The 24,174-nt window shown below is 39.4% G+C and overlaps 1 protein-coding gene across 2 annotated transcripts; it reads left to right on the top strand.

Moving 5' to 3' along the window:
- The first annotated feature begins 877 nt into the window (after positions 1-877).
- Positions 878-24,174, top strand: LOC137261812 (FAD synthase-like). 2 transcript variants are annotated; one of them, XM_067799597.1, is made up of 13 exons: positions 878-1,081; positions 1,737-1,831; positions 3,331-3,454; positions 4,340-4,452; positions 5,039-5,179; positions 7,784-7,935; positions 9,732-9,820; positions 16,670-16,814; positions 17,085-17,165; positions 18,591-18,689; positions 20,400-20,521; positions 21,063-21,204; positions 21,746-24,174. In XM_067799597.1, the coding sequence occupies exons 1-13, from the start codon at positions 955-957 to the stop codon at positions 21,879-21,881; spliced, it is 1,566 nt and encodes a 521-aa protein (XP_067655698.1). In that variant the 5' UTR covers positions 878-954; the 3' UTR covers positions 21,882-24,174. The 2 variants fall into 2 exon arrangements, with proteins under 2 accessions (XP_067655698.1, XP_067655697.1); XM_067799596.1 differs by lacking the exon at positions 17,085-17,165 and having other exon boundaries at positions 905-1,081.

The raw sequence follows: 24,174 nt of genomic DNA, 5'->3' as shown, positions 1-24,174 counted from the left end.
TATCTATAAAGTGTGTCTAATACATGAAAGATATATTCAAAACAAAATCCAGTCAATACCACTTCTACAATTTGGTGGTGGTGGGGGTTGGGGGGGGGGTGTTCCAAAGTTTGACGTTGGAGAGGTAATACACTCGCCAACCTAACCCAACCCCCAAACCCTATGCATAATCATAGATGCATAATTTACGTAAATAAGAAATCAGATGGTCTACTACTCCTACTCTACCACCACCACCACCACCACCATTACTACTACTACTACTACTACTACTACTACTACTACTACTACTACTACTACTACTACTACTACGTCGTCGTCGTCGTCGTCGCCGTAAGGAGTCAATGAGGTAGTCTAGTGGTGAATGTATTCGCACGTCACGCCGAAGATCCGACCGAGTTCCCCACATCGGTTCAATGCCTGAAGCCCAGGTTTGGTGCCCCCCGCCGTGATATTGCTAAAAGAGCTAAAACTAAACTCACTCACGCACAGCTTTTGCTGACACCACTGGAGACCAATACGTTTCATTGGGTAGCAACTGTATCGTTGTACCATGTTTGGCGTATAATCGTGTGACTGTATAAATAAAAGTTTTAACGAATGCTCTGATTTTTATCAACCAGATCTGCTCACACGTTTATATTCTTTTCCGATCTACGATTTTTATGTCATCCAGTCACTAGTTTTATGTGTTATTCAAACACTGACCAACATTAGAGCGTAAAAAGTAAACGCACACAACGACTTGATTGGCTCAGATGCAAATATTTGACAACCCTCGGTTCGTCAGTCAGATGTGCTTTCGGTAGCGGATTAGACCGAGCAGATCTGAGTGTCGAAAGCGGATTTCTTCGTAAAGGTGAAGGTCTGGGGATTCCCTTTTGAAAACGAGGCTCACGGATATTCCTCATTTTTCTGTGCCTAACCAAGACTCGTTGTTGTGAGCAACATGTGATGGCTGCATTTCTATGCAAACTTCCTCTACGAATGACATCATCGCGGCATCATCACAGATTAAGCACAGTTCTCAATCATATAATAAAGATGGACGGCAGATCACAGAGCACGGCAGGAATTATTGGTAAGACCTGGGTATCTGGGGTGGGGGTCGAAGGTCGTTTTGCACCGCTTTTTACTTAAATACAAACTATCTCCTTGTCTAATGTGTTAGGAAAGCAGATCTATTTTTCTTACGTTTTTCAAAATTTCAAAATATGGTAATGTGACAGGGTGATCTTTCCCTATATACTGGTGAGATTCCTTTAAGACACATGAGCTAGTGTTTGGGGATAAAGCTATAAAGACTTGTCGGCTTGGCTTAGCTCATGGCACTCAGGACAAGGGTCGGCCCAGCATTGGTCCAGAGTGAAAGATCAACTGATAAGAGATAGGGAGCGAGTGTGGGAGTTTAAGACAGAGAGAGTGTGGGTATGAGTACGGAGGGAGAGTGTGGGTATGAGCACGGAGGGAGAGTGTGGGTATGAGCACGGAGGGAGAGGGAAGCTATACTGTAAGGTTGCTCCATGTGTTTCGTGATGCCGAAACTCACAGAATACACAAAATTAAACTGGATACTCTCTTGTGTGATATGCTGACAGAACCTCCCCCACTTGGTCACAGTATCAACTTAGATTTCTTCTATATTTTTGCCAATTTAGGAAATGAAGGATACTTATGTATTTTTTATGAACACAAATAAGCATTATTGATGCAAATGAAGGTAATTCATATTCCAGTCATTGGTGACGAGATTCTTAAAGGGCAAACAGCTGACACCAACTCAAACTTCATCTGCAAGCATCTTTTCAGTCTTGGAGTTACAGTGAAAAAGGTAGGAATTGATGTTTCACTTACACCATCAAGCAGTGATTTATGTTATTTTGCTATCATACAGAGTAAACTCAAGTCAGTAATGATTCAGCAGGTCTAGATTGCATCAGATACTGGCTGAAGATTATGGTGAAGTTAAGGTTTGTGGATGAAGATTTTAATTTTGTCAGTATGTAAATATGTATTATTTTAATTTGAAAACTGTGTTTCTGGTGTTGAATGTCAGTCATGTATGAATGACTTCTTTTGTGTGAATAATTGGTCAGTCATACAGACCCCAAAGCACATACTGAATAACATTTACTGCCTTATTCCATGTCCACCCCTTGCACACAATGAACCCCCATTCAGGTCTTTTGATGTCCAAACCTGTAGTATTATAGTCCATCTGTGTGGCTTGTTTCCATCAGTCATTCTTTGAAGTAGATAAAGAGAATGTTTCATTTAAGTTAATGGAAGCTTTGGATTGGAGTGATAGAAAATCTGGACTGTTGTAAAGAGACGTGTGAGACGGATGTGAAAAAAAAGTGTTCTATTTTTTGGAAAAACTGTGTACTTCATACACAAGAAAAAGTTGTAGATAGTTATTGCCAAGCTCCCAGTGGGTCTTAGGTGTCTCAGCTTTCTGTGTATAACTGCATCCCTGATGTATGTCTCTGATTATATGCTGGAATCCTGGTTGATCCAGATAAGGCATCTTGGGATTTAGAGTGAGTGAGTTTAGTTTTACGCCACACTCAGCAATATTCCAGCTATATGGCGGCGGTCTGTAAATAATCGAGTCTGGACCAGACAATCCAGTGATCAACAACATGAGCATTGATCTGCGCAATTGGGAACCGATGACATGTGTCAACCAAGTCAGTGAGCCTGACCACTCGATTCCATTAGTCGCCTCTTACGACAATCATAGTCACCTTTTATGGCAAGCATGGGTTGCTGAAGACCTATTCTACCCCGGGACCTTCACAGGTCTGGGATTTAGAAGCCTTAGACCTGCTCCACCTCTAACTTTCCACCAGTGTCTTTGTCATGTGCTATATATCGCTGGGATGGGTAGCCCAGATACCCAGGATGGGTGGGTAGTGAGTTGGACTCAGGTACCCATCTCAGTACCTGGACCATGATAATATGGCTAATAGATTATACAGTGTAGTGTGATATTCTTTCATGATCAAAAGGTTTTATTATCTTTGAAGATTTACACTTAACTTACACTCACTCCTGTTGAATATAATACATGAATGAGATGTTGATGAACTCAAAAGTTTAGCCTCTTTGCTGAAGGATATGTTGCCTTGTCTTGATGTCAGGAATGAATATAACAAGTATCCAGGTGCTGTACCTGGGAGAAAATGTGGACCCATCCCAGCTCTAGTGCTGAAACTTTGCAGCAAAAGCAGCAAAAGCAGCAAAAAGACAAATGACTTACAATATTTCCAACATCTGTTCATGTATGAGTAATATCTGAAAACTATATCAGCATTGTCTTGATTCCAGATCTCTGTAATTGGCGATGACAAGGATACAATTGCAGAGGAAGTAGCTAATTTCTCAAGTTCCTACACCCATGTCATCACATCAGGTGGTATTGGCCCAACACACGATGACAAGACACTGGAAGGTAAATGTCATGTCTGTCAACACTCTGTCTGTATGTTGGTGTTTGGCAATCTCCATATGATAGGATCTGTTCTACCATGACAGGAATATTGTAGTGTGTGTGTGTTTCGGGTTTTTTTGTCGCGAAATGAAACTTTTAAAACTAAAGAAATGAAACTAAATTGTTACACATCTGTCATTTAGATGAATCAGTCCCCATTTGCTCAGGACTCACTTGATATGGCCTTGTAATAAGGGGCTCTCGAAGATATTGAATTTCAGTGAACATGTTTATTTGGCACTGCACGTATAGCATCATTGTCCTGTTAATTATTTCACCATCCACAAGAACATATAAAGCAGAAAGTCTTCCAGAGTAAAACTATACATTATATACATTGCATTTGATTTCACTGAAGAGCTATTCCAAGAAATTTAGAGCAAGGATATATATTTTTAAAATTTTATTTTTTATTCTCACTGTGTATTTAACTGTAATGTAAGTTTACAGCAACAAATTGTATCATGTCATTGATACTGAAAGTAAAAATCAGGTGAAATTTGCAATGCCTACAGTTTGCGCTAAGCACTGTGACTATATGGCAAACGTGTTTCGTTGTGAATTTGATTTGTGGAACAATGATTATGAGGTACAAGACCAAGTTGAAAGGCAATAAAACACTAATACACAGGTGAGACTAAATGAGTGAAATATGCCGAATGAGGACATGTTTTTGAAACTTCTTCATACATTTGAACTGAACCAATTCTTTCACATAAACAAGTTTTACAGAGAGTTGTAAATAATACAATTCTTCAAGTTCCTGTCTTATTTTCACACATGCAATATGTGGTAATTGAGCTTCAGAGCACAGTTGTTTGTACTGGCACCTGTGTTGTACTGCAGGTGTTGCCAAGGCCTTCAATGAGGAGATCTACCCACACCCACAGTTGGTTGAGCTCATAAAGGGGTACTTCGGGACTGATGACCTGACTTCCCCCAAAATGAAGATGGCTTTTGTAAGCAGTAATTTAGAAATGCTTTGTCATATTAAAGGTGCCAAATAATAGTAGCATGGTTTTGTATTGCTTTTCAGTTACCAGATATAATACATCATGCTATGATATATTTAACCATTTTCATTGTCATTCCAAAACCAAAAGGGCAATCTGTATCAGTCTGTATGAATGATTTACTTCAGTTAATTTTCTTATATCAAACTGTCTTGCTATGATAGTTATATGATAGTAGTATTAGGAACCATTCATAATTTATGGCTAGGGGTAGTGATGATGATTTTTATGGAGAGGCATGTAGAAAATTGATGAACCTCACTAACATGTGTACAGAACTGATTACCCTACTCCCTCCCCAGAACAAAATGGATGACAAACCCACACACCCAACCCCTACACACACTCACCCCACCCCCCACCCCATCCCTTAAAATCATCATTGCAGCTCCACTAGCCATTAATTATAAATGGTCCCTTAATGGTCTGAAGCAAATTTTCTTTTCCATGACCGAAAAATGCTCCCTCCCTTAAGCTGTGATCTGGGAGAAGATACATAATGTTTCATTTGATATTTTGCATCATGTCTCAGATCCCCAAGTCTGCTACCTTGAGGTATGGAGTCAACAGAATCACTGGCAAAAAGGCCTTGTACCCCTTGGTGTCAGTGAAGAATGTGCACATCTTCCCAGGAGTACCTGCCCAACTGGAGCGGGCCTTCGATATGTTAGAGGTATGTAGAGTGGAGAGAACCTTTAATATGTTAGAGATATGTAGAGTGGAGAGAACCTTTAATATGTTAGAGATATGTAGAGTGGAGAGAGCCTTTAATATGTTAGAGATATGTAGAGCGGAGAGAGCCTTTAATATGTTAGAGATGTAGAGTGGAGAGAGCCTTTGATATGTTAGAGGTGTGTAGAGTCTAGAGAGCCTTTAATATGTTAGAGATATGTAGATTTGAGAGAGCCTTTAATATGTCAGAGATATGTAGAGCGGAGAGAGCCTTTAATATGTTAGAGATATGTAGAGTAGAGAGAGCCTTTAATATGTCAGAGATATGTAGTGGAGAGAGCCTTTAATATGTTAGAGATGTAGAGTGGAGAGAGCCTTTAATATGTCAGAGATATGTAGAGTGGAGAGAGCCTTTAATATGTTAGAGATGTAGAGTGGAGAGAGCCTTTGATATGTTAGAGATATGTAGAGTGGAGAGAGCCTTTGATATGTTAGAGATGTAGAGTGGAGAAAGCCTTTAATATGTTAGAGATATGTAGAGTGGAGAGAGCCTTTAATATGTTAGAGATATGTAGAGTGGAGAGAGCCTTTAATATGTCAGAGATATGTAGAGTGGAGAGAGCCTTTAATATGTTAGAGATGTGTAGAGTGGAGAGAGCCTTTAATATGTTAGAGATATGTAGAGTGGAGAGAGCCTTTGATATGTTAGAGATATGTAGATTTGAGAGGGCCTTTAATATGTCAGAGAGATGTAGAGTGGAGAGAGCCTTTAATATGTTAGAGATGTAGAGTAGAGAGAGCCTTTAATATGTTAGAGATATGTAGAGTGGGGAGAGCCTTTAATATGTTAGAGATGTAGAGTGGAGAGAGCCTTTGATATGTTAGAGGTGTGTAGAGTGGAGAGAGCCTTTAATATGTTAGAGATATGTAGAGTAGAGAGAGCCTTTAATATGTCAGAGATATGTAGTGGAGAGAGCCTTTAATATGTTAGAGATGTAGAGTGGAGAGAGCCTTTAATATGTCAGAGATATGTAGAGTGGAGAGAGCCTTTAATATGTTAGAGATGTAGAGTGGAGAGAGCCTTTGATATGTTAGAGATATGTAGAGTGGAGAGAGCCTTTGATATGTTAGAGATGTAGAGTGGAGAAAGCCTTTAATATGTTAGAGATATGTAGAGTGGAGAGAGCCTTTAATATGTTAGAGATATGTAGAGTGGAGAGAGCCTTTAATATGTCAGAGATATGTAGAGTGGAGAGAGCCTTTAATATGTTAGAGATGTGTAGAGTGGAGAGAGCCTTTAATATGTTAGAGATATGTAGAGTGGAGAGAGCCTTTGATATGTTAGAGATATGTAGATTTGAGAGGGCCTTTAATATGTCAGAGAGATGTAGAGTGGAGAGAGCCTTTAATATGTTAGAGATGTAGAGTAGAGAGAGCCTTTAATATGTTAGAGATATGTAGAGTGGGGAGAGCCTTTAATATGTTAGAGATGTAGAGTGGAGAGAGCCTTTGATATGTTAGAGGTGTGTAGAGTGGAGAGAGCCTTTAATATGTTAGAGATATGTAGAGAGGAGAGAGCCTTTAATATGTCAGAGATATGTAGAGTGGAGAAAGCCTTTGATATGTTAGAGATATGTAGAGTGGAGAGAGCCTTTAATATGTTAGAGATATGTAGGTTTGAGAGAGGCTTTAATATGTTAGATATATGTAGAGTGGAGAGAGCCTTTGATATGTTAGAGGTGTGTAGAGTGGAGACAGCCTTTAACATGCTAGAGATGTAGAGTGGAGAGAGCCTTTAAAATCTTAGAGATATGTAGAGTAGAGACAGCCTTTAATATGTTAGAGAGATGTAGAGTGGGGAGAGCCTTTAATATGTTAGAGATGTAGAGTGGAGAGAGCCTTTGATATGTTAGAGGTGTGTAGAGTGGAGAGAGCCTTTAATATGTTAGAGATATGTAGAGAGGAGAGAGCCTTTAATATGTCAGAGATATGTAGAGTGGAGAAAGCCTTTGATATGTTAGAGATATGTAGAGTGGAGAGAGCCTTTAATATGTTAGAGATATGTAGGTTTGAGAGAGGCTTTAATATGTTAGATATATGTAGAGTGGAGAGAGCCTTTGATATGTTAGAGATATGTAGAGCGGAGAGAGCCTTTAATATGTTAGAGATATGTAGAGTAGAGAGAGCCTTTAATATGTCAGAGATATGTAGAGTGGAGAGAGCCTTTAATATGTTAGAGATATGTAGAGTGGAGAGAGCCTTTAATATGTTAGAGATGTAGAGTGGAGAGAGCCTTTAATATGTTAGAGATGTAGAGTGGAGAGAGCCTTTGATATGTTAGAGGTGTGTAGAGCGGAGAGAGCCTTTAATATGTTAGAGATATGTAGAGTGGAGAAAGCCTTTGATATGTTAGAGATATGTAGGTTTGAGAGAGCCTTTAATATGTTGGAGATATGTAAAGTGGAGAGAGCCTTTGATATGTTAGAGGTGTGTAGAGTGGAGAGAGCCTTCAATATGTTGGATGTTTATGTTTGCTTACTATTTGTAACATAGACTGATGTAATCTATATGTGTATCAACGAAGGTGGTTTTCTCAATGTTTCAGAAAGAGTTGTTTATGAACCCCGGGGTGGAGTTCCACACTGTTGACATGTTCATCAACAAGGATGAAATGACAATTGCCTCAGTCCTCAACCAGGTAGATGAGAAATTCCGGAAGGAAGTCATGCTGGGGTCGTACCCTGTGACACACAACAGGTGAGTTGGTGATGATGAGTGAGAGGTGATGTTGGTTCTCAGTCAGAATCACTGGGTCAGTGACAAGGGAGGGTACTTGAGTGGATGAGAGATGGGGGAGAAGAAAGATGGGGGAGAGGAGAGACAGGGACTGGGTGAGTGAAGGAGTCAGGAAGAGGACTGGTAGTTGGGTGAGTGAGGGAGTGAGGAAGAGGACTGGTAGTTGTGTGAGTGAGGGAGTGAGGAAGGGGACTGGTAGTTGGGTGAGTGAGGGAGTGAGTGAGGAAGGAGACTGGTAGTTGGGTGAGGGAGGGAGTGAGGAAGGGGACTGGTAGTTGGGTGAGTGAGGGAGTGAGTGAGGAAGGAGACTGGTAGTTGGGTGAGGGAGGGAGTGAGGAAGGGAACTGGTAGTTGGGTGAGGGAGGGAGTGAGGAAGGGGACTGGTAGTTGGGGAAGTGAGGAGGGGGACTGGTAGTTGGATGAGTGAGGGAGTCAGGAAGGGCACTGGTAGTTGAGTGAGTGAGGGAGTCAGGAAGGGGACTGGTAGTTGGGTGAGTGGGGAAGTCAGGAAGGGGACTGATAGCTGGGTGAGTGAGGGAGTCGGGGAGGGGACTGGTAGTTGGGTGAGTGAGGGAGTCGGGGAGGGGACTGGTAGTTGGGTGAGTGAGGAAGGGGACTGGTAGTTGGGTGAGTGAGGGAGTGAGGAAGAAGACTGGTAGTTGGGTGAGTGAGGGAGTGAGGAAGGGGACTGGTAGTTGGGTAAGTGAGGGAGTCGGGTAGGGGACTGGTAGTTTTGTGAGTGAGGGAGTCGGGGAGGGGAATGGTAGTTGGGTGAGTGAGGAAGTGAGGAAGGGGACTGGTAGTTGGATGAAAGAGGGAGATGGGTAGTTGGGTGAGTCAGAGAGTGATAAAGAAAACTGGTAGTTGGGTGAGTGAGGAAGGGGACTGGTAGTTGGGTAAGTGAGGGAGTCGGGGGGGGGGGGACTGATAGTTGAGTGAGTGAGAGAGTGAGGAAGGGGACAGGTAATTGGATGAGCGAGGGAGATGGCTAGTTGGGTGAGTCAGAGAGTGAGGAAGGAAACTGGTAGTTAGGTGAGTGAGGAGTGAGGGAGGGGACTGTTAGTTTGGTGAGTGAGGGAGTCAGGAAGGGGGCTGATAGTTGGCTAAGTGAGGAAGTCAGGAAAAGGACTGGTAGTTGAGTGAGTGAGGGAGTGAGGAAGGGGACTGGTAGTTGGGTGAGTGAGGGAGTCGGCAAGGAGACTGGTAGTTGGGTGAGGGAGGAGATGACAAAGAAAGAAGCCTGTCAGAGGCTGTGGGTCAGAGAGGCCAGGCAAATGAAGGTGTTTTGGACCAGATGTGAGAGCGAGGGAAAGGCTGAGGCAAAGGGTAAAGTGAGTGAGTTTGGCCTTGATGGCATGAACAGCTGTAAACATCTTCATTTCAGAATCCTCTGGATCAGCAGTGCTGTGGTGTGATTTGCTTGTACTCTGCAGTAATGACACTTACGTTTGTACATGGATTCATTCTGATATTCAGTATATCTCCACCTTGTTTGGACCATTTTCACACATTCTCAAAATGAAACTTTGACTTGATGTCTCTGAAATTTCCCTCTTTAAAAGGCTAGGCTGACTTGTATGTTCCTTCATGTTTGAATCTCTAGAGATAGGTTTCCTCAGTATTTGTTAAGAAATTATTTCTATGAGAAAAGCTGTATCACTACTTATTGAGAGACCATGAACAAATGACACTGTTTACATGGTGTCTAAATCCTTGGTTTTGTTATGCATGTGAGTAAAGCAAATATTTACTTACAGTTACTACAAGGTGAGACTGACTCTAGAGTCGCTAGATGAGGACAAACTGAGACAGGTGTGTCAATATCTGACAGAGAGGCTGCCACAAGGTAGGTCTTCAGAGCCTATGGAGTAGTCTCCATGTGTTTTGCCAGGAGCTGCTAGTTGTGTTTGAATTCTGGTGTCACCAATGATGTTATCCATGGTCTCACTCACTCATTCACTCAACCAACCAACCACACACTCACTCACGCGCTCCCTCACTTGCTTGTTGCTCACACATTTTTTGTTCATTCCTGATTCTTGACAAGCAATTTACAGCTGGAACAATGTAGAAGAAAATTCAACCACTAACCCACTCACTCCACCCATAATATGTGATACAGGAAAATGATGAAGAATGTATTAAGGAACCATTTTTACTCTGGTGGGGTAGCCAAGTGGGTAAAGCATTTGTTTGTCACACCAAAGACCAGGGTTCGATTCCCAACATGGGTATAATATGTGAGGCCCATTTCTGGTGTCCCTCACCATGATATTACTGGAATATTGCTAAAAGCGGAGTAAAACAACTCACTCACTCACTCACTCACCTCACTCACTCACCTCACCTCAGTCACTCACTCACTCACTCACTCACTCACCTTGACTATCATGCGTTGTGATACCTGTTTAGAAATGGAGAAAGGTTCTATATACTGGGTGTTTACTTGTTTAAGTAGAAGCCTTCCCCACACCATCCTCGGTATCTCCAGGGTATACGTTCCGATAAGTCTCCACTATACCCTGGATGCATCTACGGTTCAGTCCGATAAATTTATTACCTCCCTTGGCTGGTTTTTTATCCAATCAGGTGTCTACGTTGGGAAGCTGAGCGAACCAATCACAACTCATTTTCGCTTTTCAGATTATCTAACAGATTACACTTGGCAAAACAAACCGTACAGAGGTTCTCTGAAAGAGGTAGAAGGAGTTTTTGCATACATTTTCTAAATATTTCGGACCTATCAATATGTCTGTATGATTTCCCCAAAATCTGAGTCGCACTTCGAACAAAACCTTCGCAGTTGCGACCGCTACCTTTGTTGACACTGGCAAGCTCGGTTATAACGGCGGCCAAGCTGGCTGGCTACTGTGAGAATGCGGAGCCAGCAATGGGAGGTAATAAAATTATCGGGCCGACCCGTAGATGCGTCCAGGGTATAGTGGAGACTTATCGGAATGTATACACTGGAGATATTGAGGATGTCCCCACACAGGCTGGTCCATGATAGTCATTGAACTGCAAGTGCAACACCTTTTTTGGTAGAGAATACTACAAGAGGTTTCATTACATACAAATTATATGAAACGAGGTAATAAGTATGTTTACTCACATGCTTATGTATGTAAGGTACAAAAATTAGGCAATTCTGACACCATGTACAATACAAAGAAATATAGATGTTCCCGCATATCTAAGACGTCACAAATATGTGCATAGTAATACGTGACATCACAAGCTCGCTGACGCAGTTTTCTACTGATCACTCATTTGACTGTGTTACGTCATGTAGTTCCCAGTACGTTTTTATGTTAAAGCACCATTGGTTGTCAATAAATTTTGCGTCACGAAAATAACCACAAATTCGAGTGGAACTTCAGAATCCTTCAAGCAACACTTTGAACAACAGATACAATTTAATGTTCGCATGAGTTTGTGCACCTGGATTCCTGTGCCGTTCTCTCACGAACACTGACATTCGATCAGAAAACTGATGTTGGTATCTTTGAAAGCCAGTGGATTTCTATCTTCACTTTGAAATCTACTCCCTCTATCATAACCAGGCATGACTTTTCTGAGATCCAAGCACTGACAGCGCCACCGTCAATCCAGACAGATTGCCGACCCTCGGCGCCATGTTTGTTTACACTGTGAAAGTAGTCCCTAAAATTTGCATATGACCTCCCTAATTTGCATAGGTATCCATATATGACCCCAACGGATGCCAAAAATATGCGTTGGCTTTATCCTGCTAAGTACACTACCCATTGTATGATAATGATTGTTAGCATTCATTGCAACACGTTTGTGATATAAATACAAATTAAGTTTACTGTAATTATGTTCCAAAACATTCAAAGGAAATTTTAAGTTTACCAGCTGTTTTAAATGTAGTATTTTTTAATTTGGGCTGAATTTGACCATAATCGCCAGAGCCTGAAGAGTTCATGTAAATCCAGCTGGAGTCATGCAGGTAGCAAAAGTTCTGTTTGTCCCCATGATCCCTAGTATGGCGATCTACCTTCAGTTGTTGGTGAACTATGGCCAGTTTTATATTGCATTGTCCAAATAGTGCTGTCAGTTTTAACTTCTCATACTAGTTTTTGTTGTAATTGTGATCTTATTCTTGTTTCTTCTTCATCATCGACAGGTTTATATAATATACATATATGTCAAATAAAAAATTATATGAAATGTTGCCAATGTGATGTTAAATATTATCTCACTCACTCACTAAAAATAGACAGATTTTTTGTACAATATGCTTTATCTCAGATTGCCCTTGATTTCATAGCCATTATCTTGGCACAGATGTTCGTATAATAAATCCTTTCATTTACCACAGTTACAAGTCTTTCATTAGAAAATATTCCCTACAGTTACCCTGATAAGTCCAGAACAAGGCAGTTATCCCATATGATAATGCCATGTCAGGTACATATAGACATATATCTCATTATGAAACTTTTGAAAATTGCACTGTATATGAAGACAATATATGTGTGTTTATGTAAATCCATTTCATTGTGTGCATTTTATGCATTGTGTGTCTTCGCTGCATTGTGTACATTGTGGGTATTGTGTGCATTGTCTGTGTGCTGTGCATTGTGTGTGTTTATATGTAGTGATCTGTATGGGCATTATATCCTAGCATATGTTCATTAAGATCCTTATAATGCCTTTTGAAAATATTCCTTGAAGTGTGTGGTCGTTGCTTTGTGAAACTGTTGAAACAGGCCACAATATCAGACTGTATCAATTGTATGGTGAGCTGTTTATCAGGTTCTATACATGTGTTGTCAGCATGCGGAGTATCATACAATGGGGATATTGTGTTTTATCTAATGCAACATAGTATCAACATACTGACCACTTCAGTGTGCTTACACTGTGATGTTTATGTAGAGGCTTCATGAATATTTTGATCAGACATTTAGGAGATCAGAAGAAAAAAGCCACAGTCAGAGGGTTTTTTTAAAAGAAGTTTTGGTAGTCTACCACGTTGTGTTTAGTTTGTATCCCAATTGTGTAAATAAATGCTCATGATATCAGTCATATGATTGTTGAGTCAAGCCTTGATTATTTACAGACCATTTTCACATAGCTGGAATATTGCAGAATTTGGTGTGATACCATAGCAGCTGGTGTGATGTCATGGCATGACAACCAGTGTCATATCATGGCATGACATGATGTCTTGACAACTTGTGTGATGCAATATCCTGATAGTAATCTCCTAGGAAGGAACACGTGAGCTGACCTAAGCAGTATCTCCTGCACGAGCATTGGGATGATCACTGAACAAGGTTAATGCTAAGAAAGATTTCTTCTCTCTCTCTAGCTGTGATGTTACAAGAATATTGCTAAAAGCAGTGTGAAACCACACTTGCTGTAACAAATGCAAAGGCATGAAATATCATTGATAACTCAAGATATTTATAAATTATGTGGGTTTTTTTTTGCCTCGGGCACTCATTATGACTGAGGCATATATAGACATATAAGAAACGTGCCACTTTTAGATTTAAGATAATTCATCTGATGTCCAAAGTCTGGTGTAACAATAGTAAGATATTTTGAAAAAAGTTTTTTTCATGATGTTTGTTCATGTTTATGAAACATGTATAATTGCAAACATTTCATTTGTTAAACATAGAGGCCTAAACCACAATCACTATCAAATGATTTTCCCAAGTGATACATAATGTTGCTTTGCTACCAAGTGTGTGGTGTGATCCCCTTTCAATATCTCTGTCTAGGTAGTGATACACTGGCTATAAATACCCTACTGGCATGGTTTACAAATGAGGAAGCTGACCTTCTCCCTGCTGACAGCTCTCATTGGTCGATGTCAGTATATGTCAAGGCAGGAGAGGGGTTGGGTTACCTGTCACTCATTGACACACAACATGAGAGAAAGAAAGTTGATGCACCTCCATGTCCGAAGCAACAAGTGCCATAACACCTGACATAACATGACATGACATGACATGACTTGGTTGAAGGTGAGACCTAGAGTGTGACAATGGTGAAGTTAGTTCAGTGCTAGGTCTGCCTCTGTGAAGGAAGTATGGGACTTGTGTTCACGTTGAAGTGGTGCATGATGAGTCGTAGGTTACTTGTATTAACATTCATGTCACAGTCTGGAGTAAATAATGATCTGTAGCAGGGTTTAACATATCTCAAGACAAATCAGATCAGGCTTCTAGCAGGTGCAGGTTTATTCCCAAGTCTGTTTTTACCCTCAGCTGAAAGGTAAGTTAGGGTTGTTATAAATTTTCGTCCCTGCTTATATTAGATTGTATTAGATGCCACAAACGCAATCTACCATATTTCTGCTTTAACATACGTCTTTACAGAAAAATGCACTTTTACTTTTAAGTGTTCTTTCTTTTTAATGTATCCTTTCACTCCGTCGTAATGTCAATGCACACTTAATTACCATGTATGCCTTGCGCTGTAGTGTATGCTCATTCACACCTTTTTAGCCCCTCGGCATGTATTGCGGGGGGATATAGTCGACACCTCGTCTGTCTGTCCGTCCGTCTGTCCGTAATCATTTTGTTTCCGGAGCATAACTCAGAAACCATTCAATTTTTTTAGACCAAACTTGATAGACATAATAATCTCAATCTATAGTTGTGCCTTTTGCTATTTACAGAGTTTGGGCATATTTTTTTTTTTTTTTCGTTTTTCCATGGAACATTTTGGTGTTAGTCTAATGGTGGGGTGGGTTTCGTTTCTGGAGGAGAACTCCAAAAACATTCAATATTTTTCTGCAAACTTGGTAGATATATCAATCAGAACCTGAAGTGGTGCCTTTTGGTATTTACAGGTTTTTGTGATTTATTATTTTCTCGGTTTTCATGGAAACGTTTCAGACTTAGTCTCAAAATGGTGGGATGGGCTTCGACTCAAAAACTTCTAAATATCTTTCTGCAAAACTTAGTAGAATTGTAGGGGAGACCCTAAAGTGGTGCCTTTTGTTATTTACAGATTCTTGGGATTTATCATTTTCTGGGTTCTATGAACATGTTGCGGACTTCGTTTCTTTAGCACAACTCGAAAACCATTTCATATCTTTCAAAAGATCTTGGCAGATATACGAGACAGATCTTGAAATGGTGACCTTTTTCTGATTAAAGATATATGGCATTTATATTTTTCATGAATTCCATGGAAACAATTCCGACTTGGTCTAAAAACACAATAAGTAACTGTCAGATGATTTGTCCTTTCCAATATTTGGGGGCCGGGGGGATATGTCATCTTCAGATGACTCTTGTTTATGTCCTACTCTTCTTGCACCTCAGGAAACAGGTGTAAATAACTTCATCCATCATACATGTATATGAATTCGAACTTGAAAATACTGGAATTTGTCAGTCTGTCTGCTTTCTTGTGGATCAGGGGGTAGCCTGGTGGTTGAAGGGTTCACTCACACTGCCTGAGACCCAGGTTCAATTTCCTAGTGAGTAGAATGTGTGGCGCCCATTTCTGGTGTCCTTTGCTATGATATTGATGAAATATCGCTAAAAATCTTATCCTTCAATATATTTATGTGTTTTGAAATAATCTTCATTTATGTTACACTAATGCCAAACTAATGCAGATGTTGTCCAAATTTTGATACATAGTAAACTCTCTATTTGTTATCAACTCAGGACATTATTTAAGTTGTAAAGCCAGTCATTTCATGCTCTGTCAAAAGAGTGTCAAATTCTGACTGACAAAACTGAGATTTTGTGTACCATGAATTGAAATCAGGTTAGACAAATACTTATCAACATGCCACGTCAACTTTCTCCAGTGTTGCCAGATACATAAAACATTTCATGATGTCAACCAAGGTGGTGTCATTTCTTAGTACATGTAATTCCATGACATTTCAAGATGAGGCTGGTTCTCTGTTGAGAATGTTGCAACATTTGTCATAACATATAGATCTACACATTGAAGAGGATATAAAAACTAATTTACAAAAGAGATAGGGCCGTCCATTCAGCTTCAACATGAACAAAACCTCACTCATACATTGCAAAACCTTTATCTTATATTTACTGGGAAATGTACAAAGCCATCTAAGCAAGTATTCCCAACATCTAAAAGTTACACCAGGTGGGTGATTTCATTTGACGTTTTATCAGATCATGATTCCTCAAATTCCTTCATTGCATTGATATCACGGTTCATTATATTTATGATATATTAAGCTTGTGTTGATATATGTGACTTATGGACCCACATCATTTGTATGACAGGACCAGTGGGCAATCCCAGGAACCTTTGCTGTTTATATATCTAAGCACACACACATTTCTTTTTGATTGGCATTTTCGAAATTGACGAATGAAGACAATATTTATGGACATGCAACTTCTTTGTTCTGTCTAGGCAATATTTTGACATCGATTCCAATGTCACTGTCAAGCAAGTGGTGCTTAAAAAAAATGTTCCAAATTCTGCACTCATACACTGGGGAACCTTTAGTGTACAAAGTTCGTGCAAGGAAACCTCATTTACATATATATAACATGGTGATTCCAAGTTAATTACATTGGATTACTTCATCCATGTCTCTGCTCATTATATGATGTACTATCGTACAGATTTTCAAAGGACTTTAATGTTTCTTGTCTGTGAGGTTTGTAACAGGAGTCATCATGTGTGAGCAGTATACGTGTGCCTATTTCAGACAGCGTGGTGATGTACGAGAAAGACCCAGTATCTGCTGCAGTGAAAATGTTGTACACACTGGTGGAGTCAGATGAAGACACTGTGTATGCCAACAATGTACAACATGCTGTCAAGGTTATTGAAGAAGGTTTGAAGAAATACTCGTAAGTTTCTGCCTGTATGCAAATGTCCTCAGCTAAAGTGATTTTATTAATAGTTGGAATCGTATTTGTAAAGGATACGTCATATTTGAGAGATTTAATGAGATAAAACCTCTACAATAGAGGGTAAATAAGGAATTCTCAATGGCTCCATGAATTGTCAGAACTTTCACCAGAAAGATGGAGAATGTTGGTGGCAATGTCCTGTGTATGATCTGGAATATTCAAACTAGATCTCTATTGTTACACCAATATCCTGCATTTTCTATTCAGATTAGAGGAGATTTGTGTCGGTTTCAATGGCGGCAAAGACTGCACTGCTTTGCTCCACCTGTACCATGCGGTTGTCAAGAAGTAAGTACCGTACTTTCAAACAAGGAATAGGTAGAAGGGGTGTGTAGCCTCATGGTTAATGAGCTTCTCAAGACAAAGGCTCCGGTTCTATTCCCAACATAATCCAATGTGATCTTGTTGGAATGTTGCTAAAACCAATGTAAAGAAATACTCACCTACTGAAACTAGGAACATTCAACTTACCACCAAAACATTAGGTCCTTGAATCCAAGACTGTAAGCATCCAAACTGACAACATCTAAGTCGGACTATTTTCCCGATAATTTCAGGCTGAAAAAACACCCCTTCTAAGTTTTAATGAAACTTATTGGAATGATGAGTTATATTTCATATTTTTGATTGTATGAGTAACAGAACTGTCTGAGTGCCTTATACTTGCATAAAGGACATCATTGATTGGACGGTTTAATATCCCTGTCAAATGTATGTAATAACAAACAAAATAAGTTATGATGTATGGTTATAGAATCCAAAATATCCAAACCAGATGGATTGGGTTTTTGTATCAATTATCAGCCAGCAAACAATCCCTCCACCTAGATTGTTTCAGTAGTATTTTGAGAAATGTCACTGGTCAACAGTGTTGGATTAATGTGAAAATATGGTTGTTAAATATAGTTTCTTGCCCATACAACCTTTCACTATAGCCAACATTCAGAATCTTTATTCTGGTATATATGAAGTTTCATGTTACACAATTATAGACAGGTGATAAAGTCAATACCTGTTTTTGTGGACCTGCAAAAAGTAATGTTGACCCCAGACTCAGCCAATAATTGTTTTATTATGTAATTGCTCAAAAGAGCTTCTAAACATCAAAACATGTCTATTTAGTCAAGAAAAGTCATATTTTCACAACAAAACAATAACTTTATGTCAAGAATACTGTGACATGTAAACAATAGAATGATGTCATAACTTGACATCATAGCTTATTTTTAGTAACTCAAGTCGGTATGACTTTTGGTCGGACCTGGGTTGGAGTCAGTACCCTTTTTTGTCGACAGTCACGTTAGCGCCTCTTGTCAACAGTCATGTAGCCTGAAAAATATGCTTAAAAAGTAACATATAATATATATGTTCATTCATGCCACACGAATTGATCTGAGCCAAGGATCTGAATATGACCTCCGCAATGAACTGCTTGTTGTTGGAGACTAATGAAAATGATTGGGTGGTCTAGACACTATGAATGTCATCTTACCTGACTTACTGGTGAGTGTCTCATCACATCGACCACTTGCTGATCTGCCAAAGACTTCATTGCATACAGACCACTGACAGATATTAAAATCATTAAACAACAAGCCAACTATATACGGTTGGACATGCTGTTCTGTATGTTTGTGGCATTGCTTGAGCTGAAGGGTGTTTGGTAATATTCTATTATTTGATTTATCAAAACTTTATTCTTCTCTTTGTCAGAATGTACCCAGATTCCAAAGCTAAGCTTAAAGCCCTTTACATCCGGAGTAAGCTTCCATTCCCTGAAGTTGAGGAATTTATACAGGTGTCCAGAGATAGGTGAGTAATTTCTCTTGTTACTGTAAAGGTATGTGTGTCATAATACAGGTGTCTAGAGTGAATGCTTATTACTTTTTTATCCCCATGGCATGTAATGCGGAGGGATATAGTCTACGCCTCGTCTGTCTGTCCATCCGTCTGTCCGTAATCATTTTGGTTCTGCACCATAACTCAGAAACCATTCAATAATTTTAGACCAAACTTGACAGATGTAATAATCACAACCTATAGTTGTGCCGTTTAATATTTACAGAGTTTTGGCATTTTTATTTGTTTGTGTTTTTCCATGGAACATTTTGGTGTTAGTCTAATGGTGAGGTGGGCTTCATTTCCGGAGCATAACTTGAAAACCGTTTAATATTTTTCTGCAAAACTTGGTAAATACGTGTGGCAGACCCCAAAGTGGTGCCTTTTGGTACTTACAGGTTTTTGTGATTATTTTTTCAGTTTCCATGTAAATGTTTCAGACTTAGTCTCAAAATGGAGGGATGGGCTTTGTTTTCGGAGCACAACTCAAAAACCATCCAATATTTTTCTGCAAAACTTGATAGATATGTATGGCAGACCCCAAAGTGGTGCCTTTTGCTATTTACAGGTTCTTCTGATAAATTATTATTTTCTCGGTTTCCATGGAAATGTTTCGGACACATGTCATCGGTTCCCAATTGCCCAGATCGATGCTCATGCTGTTGATCACAGGATTGCCTGGTCCACACTCAATTATTTACAGACTGCCACTATATAGCTGTTCAAAATGAAGGGATGGGCTTCGTTTCTGGAGCGGATTCTAAAAATTTGTTCTTTATTTTTCTGCAAAACTTGGTAAATATACCAATCTGAAGCCAAAATGGTGCCTTTTGGTACTTACAGGTTTTTGTGATTTCGTAGTTTCTCGGTTTCCATGGAAATGATTTAGACTTTGTCTCAAAAGTGAGAGGTGTGTTTTGTTTCTGGTGTACAACTCAAAAACTTCTTAATATCTGTCAGTGTAACTTGGTAGATATGTGTGGCAGATCCAAAAATGATGCCTTTTGGTACTTACAGGTTTTTGTGATTTCTTAGTTTCTCGGTTTCCATGGAAATGATTCAGACTTTGTCTCAAAAGTGAGAGGTGTGTTTCGTTTCCGGAGCACAACTCAAACGTCTTAATATCTGTCCGTAAAACTTGGTAGATATATCTGGCACACCCCAGCGTGGTGCCTTTTGGTATTTGCAGGTTTTTGTGATTTATTATTTTCTCGGTTCCATGAACACGTTGTGGACTTAGTTTCCGGAGCACAACGTGAAAACCATTTCATATCTTTCAAAAGATCTTGGCAGGTATATGAGACAGATCTTGAAATGGTGACTTTTTCTGATTTCAGATATATGGCATTTATATTTTTCATGAATTCCATGGAAACAATTCCGACTTGGTCTAAAAACACATTAAGTAACTGTCAGATGATTTGTCCAATCAAATATGTGGGGACCAGGAGGGATATGTCATCTTCTGATGACTCTTGTACTTATTTTAAGTCAGATCAATGTGTCTCAATACAATACAATTGTCTACAGACAGGTTAGTTGTGCTAGTTGCTCTACAGGTGTTACTATACAAGGCTGTATGTACCAATCACTAATATGTACTTATTCTTAATGAATATTTTGTAAATTTCTGAATGTTTCTCAGAATTCAGTGTAATCAAAATTTCAAATATCTTTTTTCAGGTATAATTTAGAAATGCTAAGATTTGAGGGTAGAATAAAAAATGGCATGAGTGAACTTCAAGAGCAACATCCTAAGATCAAGGCCGTCATTATGGGAACAAGACGTACAGATCCATACTCTGGTGAGTGTTTAATATTATAGTTGGCAGTATTTACACCTGCAACAATACAACATATATAATCAGACATGTGATTGATATCATGAGCAATGACACAAGTCGTTTCAGTTTCAAATGAGTTTACTGAAATAGTAGCACTTATCTGATAAGTCAGTTAACATTGGAAAAAAACAAAGTTATAAAGTTTGAAGAACTGTCAAAAATCTATTTCCACCAATATTTGGCCAGCTTTTCAGTACTTTCAGACTGTTTTGATGTGTGAATGGTTGCCAAGCATGTTGTTTGTATGTAGGCAGCCAGATACTGTGTAGATGAAACATGGTGTTTTGTTTCAGCAGCTACAAGATGGTGTCTATATTTGGGAATAGGGAGGGGGATCTAAATAGCAACGTATGTTTGTTATGTGAAAAAACAAGCTGACAGATGTTTTGAAGTTAGGCTTGCACCCTTTTGTTGTCTGTGTGATGCTAAGATACATATTCTCATTGTTGCAAGTTACTGAAAATTTCAAGCTCTTATTTCAGAACATTCTGATATATTTCAGATCACCTTGAATCTTTTTCTATGACGGACGCTGACTGGCCACAGTTCATGAGAATTAACCCACTGTTAGAGTGGCGATATGGCGATGTGTGGACATTTCTGAGATCTTTCTGTCTGCCGTATTGTAGCCTCTATGACCGGGGGTGAGTTCCTTGTGTGTCATAACTCTAACCCCACACATCCTGCTATATTGTTTAGCTTCTATAACTGGTGAGTGAGTGAGTTTAGTTTTATGCTGCACTCAGCTATATGCCGGCTGTCTGTAAATAATTGAGTCTGGACCAGGCAATCCAGTGATCAACAGCATGAGCATCCATCTGCACAATTGGGAACCGTTGACACGTGTCAACCCAGTCAGCGAGCCTGACCACTCAATCCCACTAGTCGCCTCTTACGACAAGTATAGTCGCCTTTTATGGCAAGCATGGGTTGCTGATGGCCTATTCTACCCATGGCCTTCACGGGTTAGTTTCATTTGTCACACCTCACCCCCATCCCTACCTACCGTACTGTCTCTGTGACTGAATCTTTTGTAGCAGTAAGCATGATTTAAGTTTATAAAAATGTCATTACAATTTATTGATTATTTCTTTATATTTTTTCCCTAATGGAGGACAGACGTATCTGTTAAGTAAGTAAAAATTTAGTCTGGCCTACCTACTGAGATGTGTTATCAACCCACAGGTACACGTCCCTAGGCAGTATGAACAACACGCACCCCAACCCCAGGCTGCAGTACCGCGATGACAAGGGTGTGGTCTACTACCGAGCTGCATATGAGCTGGACCAGCATGAGATGGAACGAGATGGACGCAATTAATGAAAACCTGATGTAAGAGATGGATTTTATTGGAGCCTGCATCTGAGAGCGACATTATGAAGGCAACCAGCAAACCACATCTGATGACAACACAGATAATGCCAACTAGCACTTGAGATGGACATAATGTGACTGCAAACTGCATTGAAACAAGATCAAGTCAACAGAAAACTGTAGAAGAATTGGATCTCCTTTTTACTTGACTTGCTCATGAGATGTGGGGAAATAATAACAAAAAATATTGGAAATAACACACATATAAATACATAATATATATCATGTGCCATACAAGATAGATTACTGTATATGACAAACAATTTTATCCCCCCATTATTTTCTCGATTTCCATGGAAATGTTTCGGACTTGGAAATGGAGGGATGGACTTCATGTCCGGAGCAGAACTCAAAATCTTTATATTTCTGCAAAACTTGGTAGATATACCAATCAGAAGCTACAATGGTGCCTTTTGGTAGTTACAGGTTTTTGTGATTTCTTAGTTTCTCAGTTTCCATGGAAACAATTCAGACTTTGTCTCAAAAGTGAGAGGTGTGTTTCATTTCTGGAGCACATCTCAAAAAGTTCCTGGTGTCTGTCAGTAAAACTTGGTAGATATATCTGGCAGACCCCAAGGTGGTGCCTTTTGCTATTTACAGGTTTTTGTGATTTATAATTTTCTGGGTTTGCATGGAAACGTTTCGGACTTAGTCTCAAAATGGTGGGATGGGCTTCATTTCCGGAGCATAACTCAAAAACTTCTAAATATCTTTCTGCAAAACTTAGTAGATATGTAGGGGAGACCCTAAAGTGGTGCCTTTTGCTGTTTACAGTTTTTTGTGGTTTATCATTTTCCCAGTTTCCATGGATTCTGACTTAGTCTCAAAATGGAGGGATGGGCTTCGTTTCCGGAGCACAACTAGAAAACTATTTATTATCTTACAGCAATACTTGGCAGATATTTGAGGCAGACCACAAAGTGGTGCCTTTTTCTGTTTACAATGTTTGGGCATTTTTATTGTTCCCAGTTTCCATTGAAACAATTCTGACTTAGTCTCAAAATGGAGGGATAGACTTCGTTTCCAGAGCACAACTGGAAAACCATTTCATATCTTTTAACATATCTTGGCAGACATATGAGACAGATCGTGAAGTGGTGCCTTTTGCTGTTTTCAGATATATGGCATTTATATTTCTCATTACTTCCACGGAAACGATTCAAACTTAACCTAAGAAAACATCAAGTATCTGTCAGATCATTTGTCCTTTCAAATATGTGGGGGTCATGGGGATATGTCATCTTCTGATGACTCTTGTTTTAAATTTTACTGACAGAAGTAAAGGAGTCAGAAACAACAGCTAAAGAGGAGTTACATCCAGGATCAAAGAAAAGATACAATGAAATATAATGCAGTGCAGTATATGGAGACAAATATTAATGTAGTGTTTTGATGTTTAACTTATATCAGCCTGAGGGTACAGTTCTGTTTCACCTCCTTCATCTTGGGAAACGATTTTGGTATTTTTGTCTGCCTCTGTTAACTCGAAGAATGTGGTGGCAAATATTGGTTTATTTTGTCTTCTGTGTAGAGGGTATGAACTGAATTGATCGAATGTGTGGAGATTATATTGGATTATTTTCATATGTACGAATGTGTATCATGGGAGCATGTATTGCAACAATAATTGCCTGAGTGATAATGAAAGTCTGTGACTGTAGTCCGTTTGGCTCAAAAGCAGACCGATGAATTGCAATGTAACTCAAAAACCTCAGATTTGGCATGCTGTTCTGATTATGATCAGCGTTTCATTGAGTATGTTATGTTTATTACTTTTTGAGGTAGACTGCAATTCATTGGTCCGCTTTTGAACCAAATAGACTATACAACAAGCTGTTGTCAGGATGCTCCAAGTTGTTAAACAGTGGAAGGTAGTCTAGGCTGTTACACAGACATTATAGCACTGCAATTCTCTAAACTTGAACCTGACTAGACTGATTTCAAAAAGTTGTATCTCTATGAAATTGGTGAGAGTTTGGTTTTACGCCAGTTAGGAATATTCCAGCAATATCTCGGCAGGAGACAACAGAAATGGAGAATTGAACACAGGCCTTTGGAATGATGAGCAAACACTTTAACCATGAGACAACCCCACTTCCCATGTGAAAGAGGACCCAGGTTTATCTTTGAATGCTCTGAAAAGTAATCATGTGGACAGATACCTCATTTAGTGTCACCCATTTGTTTGAATGCAAGTGATGTGATTGTAACTGAAACATTAAATTATTCAGATATTAAA

Source organism: Haliotis asinina, chromosome 14 (assembly GCF_037392515.1).
Source record: "Haliotis asinina isolate JCU_RB_2024 chromosome 14, JCU_Hal_asi_v2, whole genome shotgun sequence".
NCBI classification, from domain to species: domain Eukaryota; kingdom Metazoa; phylum Mollusca; class Gastropoda; order Lepetellida; family Haliotidae; genus Haliotis; species Haliotis asinina.
The sequence above is the reverse complement of the archived record's forward strand: the minus strand, read 5'-3'. Positions and strand labels throughout refer to the sequence as shown.

Coding starts and splice junctions, on each gene's coding strand:
- LOC137261812 (XM_067799597.1), top strand. CDS start 955: ATGGCTGCATTTCTATGCAAACTTCCTCTACGAATGACATCATCGCGG. Junction 5,180..7,783: donor GGGCCTTCGATATGTTAGAG/GTATGTAGAGTG, acceptor TCAATGTTTCAG/AAAGAGTTGTTTATGAACCC. Junction 20,522..21,062: donor ACGTACAGATCCATACTCTG/GTGAGTGTTTAA, acceptor GATATATTTCAG/ATCACCTTGAATCTTTTTCT.